This window comes from Grammomys surdaster, unplaced genomic scaffold, assembly GCF_004785775.1.
Source record: "Grammomys surdaster isolate TR1022 unplaced genomic scaffold, NIH_TR_1.0 271, whole genome shotgun sequence".
Taxonomy (NCBI): Eukaryota; Metazoa; Chordata; class Mammalia; order Rodentia; family Muridae; genus Grammomys; species Grammomys surdaster.
The window spans coordinates 12,538,910-12,545,366 of NW_021604712.1; the positions used below are offsets into that span (position 1 = coordinate 12,538,910).

A 6,457-nucleotide genomic window follows, 5' to 3' on the forward strand; every position below is an offset into this window, starting at 1 on the left:
GTTTTTAAAATTTAAGGGGTCACGGTGGTAAGAGTCAACACAAAGTTAAGTGTTTAATATAGTTGATATTAAATTTAATTAGTCTAAGGTGGTCGTCTGAATTATCATTATAATTTAAAATTAAAACTTAAGTCTTCAGGATTTTGAGCTACATTTCAATTCTTCAAAGCCAAAGGAGGCTACTAAACTGAAAAGCAAACCTGTAATTGTTCACAGAAATTTTGGATAGTGTACAAAAAGAGGTGCAGTGTAATTTATATGGAGTGCTTGTAATAAATCACCATTGATTGAATAAGTTTGAGATCTACAAATATTCAAGATTCTCACATTTGTGAAAAGTAGGTAGTTCATTATATAAGGCTAGGAACTATACTCTGAGCTGTTTTATCTTTAAAAACCAGTCAAGATGTTAAAAGAGTCCTCATTAACTTATACATACTGAAAATCAAAGAGAAAGTATATTCTAGACAGTTCAAATGTATTTTTGAACTTTGGAAAAGCTATTATACAAATAAAAACATCATAATGACTATGCAAAGGAGAAATTGACAACCAAAAATTCCTTGGTTCCAGATGAAAACTGAAGGAATAATTATCAAACAAGCAGTTTACCTTTAAAAATATTGCATGTTGATCATGGAATACCTGTTATGTTTAGGTAAAAATGAATTTCAGTTGATTACAATGCAGTTCACAGAATAAACAACCTTAATTGCCATAAATTCAATCCACTTAAAATGTTTATCATTTATGTCTATATACATGATATACAAATTGTTCTTTATTGAATTTTTGGACATCATACTAGATAAATATGCATACAAACCAAATGATTTTTCTATATATAATTAGCAGTTTTGCCTGCTAATGAGCTAATTACTTTCTGCTTCTAAAAAGTCTTATTTCTTTTCTTTTTTCTCTATTGTACAAGTGAGCACTTTAAAACAATACAAGATTTTCAACCTTTATGTTCAGTTCAGATTCAACATTTTAAAATATCTCATTTCAAAATTGTCTTAATCACATATGTAATATATCTAATAGATCTTTATTTTTGTTTCTGATATTTTGACTACTAGTTCTCTATATATGATCATTTAATGAAAAGTCTTAAGTTTCATGTTAAAATATTTTCCCCACTATCATCTCATAGTTCTTAGGTCTCTTGTAAATTAGTGGCACTAAAAATATCTCATTGTTTTGAGGTTTCTTATTAGTGTCAGCTCTTTTGAAGTATGTGATGCTGGAGATCTGAGCCTTTTATTATTTTCCTTAATAAGTTGCACAAGAAAAGTTTTGCCTATTCTATTGTCTTTATTTCATGTTTACTTTTGCTTCACTTCCCCCATCTTATCTATATTGTTTGATAATGTTCCTCTTAGTTTGTTTTATTATTGTTGGCTTTATTTAGTTGAGACTTATATTTTGAGTTGGATGATTATATCATAGGCATTCAGAGTTTTTTTTTTTAACCTTAGGTTGTAAGACTCCCTTCAATAATAGTATTTTACCAAGCATAATTTTATTTTTAGAAAAAAGGTAGTAAATTAAAAATTTGAAGCATTGCTAATTCAAATTGTCAAGCAAGGAAAGGAAGCATGATTATTACCCAAAATAAAAACCCACATAAAACTACACTATAAAACTTAGTATGCTACTATAGTAAGTACATGTAGCAGTATAGAACTACATATAAAATTAGTAATCCAACAGTATATATCTGCAAAATGAAAAACAAAACCAGGCTCAGTGAGGAAATGGAAATGAGACACTTTGGGGTGCAAAGGGGAGCTGGTATTATGAAAAGCTCAGTAGAGCAGAATGGGATGAAAAGGAAGGCAAGGAACAAAGGGTCTCCGAATCCAACCAACAGAAAACAGTTAAAGCCTGGGTCATTCTCAGACCTTGCCTTATTAAGTCTTCATCAGGGCTGGGCAAAGTCCAGGCTACTACTTTGTTGGGGGGTTGGGGAGGGGGTGAGATTTAACAAAGGCAGGAAAGTGAAAGGCTCTGACTAGCCTCAGGGCAGAGGATTCCCTTCTAATTAAAGTGCATGCAAATTAACCCTTCAAGGAAAAAGACCCAAAGAATCCTGTCAGATCTATAAGCATCAAAGGAGAAGTGCTTCGGCGGGGACACTCTTCGATCTTAAAAATTAGTCGGCTATAAACAAGAGACAGAATAGACAGAAAAAGGATTTTTCATGTTTATGAGTGAAATGTTTTATAAACGCCAAGAGCAGCAGATGGCAACGGCAAAGATCGTTGCGTTTTCTTAACAGAAAAAGAAAATAATAAAATGCAATGTATTCAACCGAAACCTGGAGAGATTAAAACATCAACCTTGAGGGGAAACAATGTGGAAACGCGGATCTGAGAGTTCAGAACCGCACTAAGAGAGCCGGCAGACGCCGATCCCAGTATCTTAAGCGGATACCGGCACGAGAAAAACATGGCGGAAGCAACTTCCGCTAAAGCACTGGAAAATGGTGTTACAACCGGAAGTGTCCGTCTGCCTGCAAGCAGGTAGGAACTAAAGTTCTAAGGGAACAGGGAGTAGGTGGGAAGACAAAAATTGATGCACTTCTCTCCGAGAAGAAGCTGGTCGAGCCATCTCGAGCTCCGCAATTCAAGCACAAAAAAGATATAATATTCGGGTTTTTGGACAGTGTTAGAGGCACGCTATACGATGGAAGAGTCTACAGCTCCCTATGAGGCCCACGCAGCCGCCGGCGCCGAGGCAGGTGCTGAGGGGGGGGAGGGTGTGTCTGCTCCCCCCCCTCCTCAGTTTGAGGCTTCAGGAGCTTCTGCGGTAGTCAGCCCAGTCTTTTTGCAACAGGCATCGGGCCTGGCACCGTATCTTGTGGCTCCGGTCCCAGCGAGCCGCTCGGCGAGTTTGAGACCCGCTCCAGCCGAAGGGGGCGGGGCCAGGTCTGGTCCGGAGCGCAACAGTGGCAGCTGGACGAAGCAAATCCTCTGCAGGTATTATCTGCATGGGCAGTGCAAGGAGGGAGATAACTGTCGCTACTCTCACGACCTTTCTGGGCGGCGGAGAGCTAGGGGGGGCCAAGATTCTCAGCCTCGGGCCTCTGCAGACAGAGGACCCAAGATGGCCACTCAGTGGGAGCCCCCGACTCAGGAAGTGGCGGAAGCCCCCCCTACTGCATCCTCAAGCTCCTTGCCTCTGATTGGCTCGGCTGCTGAAAGGGGCTTCTCTGAAGCTGAGATTGACAATGCGGGCATTGGCTCAGCGGCTGAAGGGGGCTTCTCTGAAGCCGAGATTGACAGTGCAGGCCTTGCAGCAGGTGCTGTGGGAGGAGCGGGTGCAGAAGGCTGGATAGGGGCAATTGAGTTTGTTCCTGGACAGCCGTATCGTGGTCGCATGATCCCCCCGCATGGTCCTGAGGCTCCTCTGCCGAGCCCGCCAATTGAGAGAGAGCATATGGCTATGGGCATGGGGATGCCGCTGCTGCCGCTTTGCCGCTATGCTGCCCGGGGACAATGCCTCCGTGGGGACAGGTGTGCATACCCCCATGGAGAGATATGCGACATGTGCGGGCAGCAGGCCTTGCACCCTTGGGATGCAGCTCAGCAGGAAGCTCATAGAAGGGCCTGCGTTGAAGCACACGAGAGAGATATGGAACTCTCTTTTGCTGTGCAGCGCAGCATGGACAAAGTGTGTGGCATCTGCATGGAGGTTGTCTATGAGAAAGCAGTCCCCAGCGACCGCCGCTTTGGCATCCTTTTCAGCTGCAACCACACCTACTGTCTTAGGTGTATCCGCAGGTGGAGAAGTGCCACACAGTTTGAGAACAGGATCAGTAAGTCCTGCCCACAGTGCAGGGTCTCCTCTGGCTTTGTCATTCCTAGTGAGTTCTGGGTGGAGGAGGAAGAGGAGAAGGAGAAACTTGTTCAGCAATATAAGGAGGGAATGAGCCAGAAAGACTGCAGGTATTTTGCTGGAGGCCTAGGTCACTGCCCATTTGGAGAATTCTGTTTTTACAAGCACGAATACCCCGAGGGCTGGAGAGTCGAGGCCTGGAGAGATCAGCCTCCGAGACCTGGTGGTGGTGGATCTTCAAGCGCATACTGGCATCAAGTTTTGGAGCCTGTGCAGTTGCGAGAGGGAAGCTTGCTGTTTAAAAGCCGTAAAAAGGAGCATTCCGTGCTTCACCTGGCCAGTCAGTTGCTTAAGAAGTTGCTTTGCCTGAGAGGCAGTTTTTCCTTCTCTGATGATCGTTGGCTCTTGCTTCAGTACCAGCTGGAAGAATATTTCAATTTGAGTCTGTAGTATCACGCTGTGGCATGTGGTCTGGTCTGCAAAGGCTCTGTTGTCTGCTGTTGCTTATTTCCCTTTATTGACTAACAAACCCTATCGCTTTCAAAGGCTGTTGAGGCAATCTTTATGCAGTATTGCTGTTTTCTCCTCTATTACCTATTTCTTCTTGCTAGGATTGTGATGTTTCTCTGTGTTATAAAATAACAAGAAATCTTATAAGTATTGTTTGGTGGAATTAATATTGATGTCAGCTGATGACTTGTGATGTCTTTTTCCAACAGGATTCAATCACTTCTAGTCTAGTGTTTACAGTTTCTCATTGTGAAGTCCCTTAAGAGTAAATGTGACAAGGTGACAAAAGTCTTTAACTGAATTATGAGCTTTTTGCTATATAGCCTTAAAAAATGGACCCTTATAGGGCCTTGCAGCTGCTGTCTGTGTTTGTTTACATGTTTATTTCTTCCCTTCTCTTTCAAGTGCACTTGTTAACTTGTGGTTACTTTGTGGTTCTGTTTTACTTGACCAAAATGAGGTGCATATGTTTACATGTTTTTATCCTGTTTGGCTTGATGTGAAATTATTTATATTTGGAAATATATATTTAAGAATGATATATATGCGTATATGTATACAAAGAAGTATTTGAAAAAACTGGAAACAAATATACACTGTAATATATATGTTTGAAGTAATGAAATAAATGCAGAACTGAAAGTCTAATGTTAAAGTCCAGGTGTATGGGCTGTATGTGAATTGTGTGGATAATTTCCTGCCCCTGCACTGATGTCAGTGATTAGCATCTAATAAAAATGACTGCTATGTGTGTATCTGACTCTTTTTAATTTACAAAACACGGCTTCGAAAATTTCTACAATACTATTAACAGCTTCCCTAGTGTTACAATAATGAAATGGTGCCTCACATGAAGACACCATCTCATTTTTCTTCACAGTGACAATTCCTGAACTCAAAACATACAGTTGTTTGTTTTTAATATCTTAAATATCTGGTTTTTGTATCCTTTATAAGCAAAGAACTTTTGAAAAAAAAAGGTTTTCAAAATAAAAGTTACACAACTATGAAAAAATGGTAGTAAGTATTGAAATCAGACAATATAAGAATGGAAATAAGGTGAGGTATAGGACTTTTAAAATATTAAACATACTAATTTTGGAACCTTCTAATACAAATAAGCCCAAATTTGATGTAAAAGCCATTTAAATATCAAGGGTTACTTAAAAATACATTCTACTTAAAATGCACAATTAAAATACAAAATCAGGAGGATGGCTGGGGTAACTGTACTGTAAGTATAATAGATCAGGTTTCTACCAAACATTCCTGGAGAACAGAGGTGTAAAAGCATTAAATTAGACTTGATCTGGAATATATAGCTTCATGTTGTCTATTTAATTTGACACAAGCAAGTGAATATAGAGAGCACTGTTCAAGTGTGCAGTAAACAGTATTACCACATCTTTTAGTAAATGAATAAGAAAAAAAGTTTGTTCAGTCACTGAACAGTGCAGATTTAAACTTCAGAAATGTATAGAACAGAATGTGTTTTCCTTTACTGAAGTTGCCAAAAACATGCTATGGGTTTTAGTTGTCTGGTATATACCATGTATCAACTATGAAACAAAACCAACATAATTGCACAATTTACATTTAGCTACACAGCATACATTGAAGTACTGATCTGTCAGAACTACCTTGCGTAGTACTTGTAATTTTCCACATGTGATGAAATAAATGAGGTAGAAAAGGTATTGATCACAGGAGTGAGGTAAAATTAGTACATTTACAGAGCACTTGAGATCAGATTATTCTACTGCCTCTACCCTATGTATTAAAATTAAGAAAAGGCATGTGGTTTTAATATGCAACTTTTAAGCATGGATTGCTCAGCCAGGTGCAGCAGGGCATGAACAAGGTTCTAGAAAATGGGCTGTTTTGGAGCTTTTATCTATGAGTTGCCAGGCTCAGTGTTTTGTAGTCCATTGTTCACAGTGGGATATGCCATAATGCTTCCCCCCTGATTTCAAATAATGGATCAGTCAGGAGGCCATGGACAGTTGACTGTTTTCCCATGGGGTGGGATTTGGGGGTGGGTCAGATAAGCCAGCTAAATAATGAGACCAGATGGGGCACTTTTAAGAACTGACTTTCAGGCCTCAAA

The 6,457-nt window shown here is 39.8% G+C and overlaps 1 protein-coding gene across 2 annotated transcripts; it reads left to right on the forward strand.

Moving 5' to 3' along the window:
* The first annotated feature begins 2,608 nt into the window (after positions 1-2,608).
* Positions 2,609-4,405, forward strand: Mkrn3 (makorin ring finger protein 3). Of its 2 annotated transcripts, XM_028776732.1 has the most exons (2): positions 2,609-3,244; positions 3,305-4,405. In XM_028776732.1, the coding sequence occupies exons 1-2, from the start codon at positions 2,689-2,691 to the stop codon at positions 4,288-4,290; spliced, it is 1,542 nt and encodes a 513-aa protein (XP_028632565.1). In that variant the 5' UTR covers positions 2,609-2,688; the 3' UTR covers positions 4,291-4,405. The 2 variants fall into 2 exon arrangements, with proteins under 2 accessions (XP_028632565.1, XP_028632564.1); XM_028776731.1 differs by having other exon boundaries at positions 2,609-4,405.
* The last annotated feature ends 2,052 nt before the right edge of the window (positions 4,406-6,457 follow it).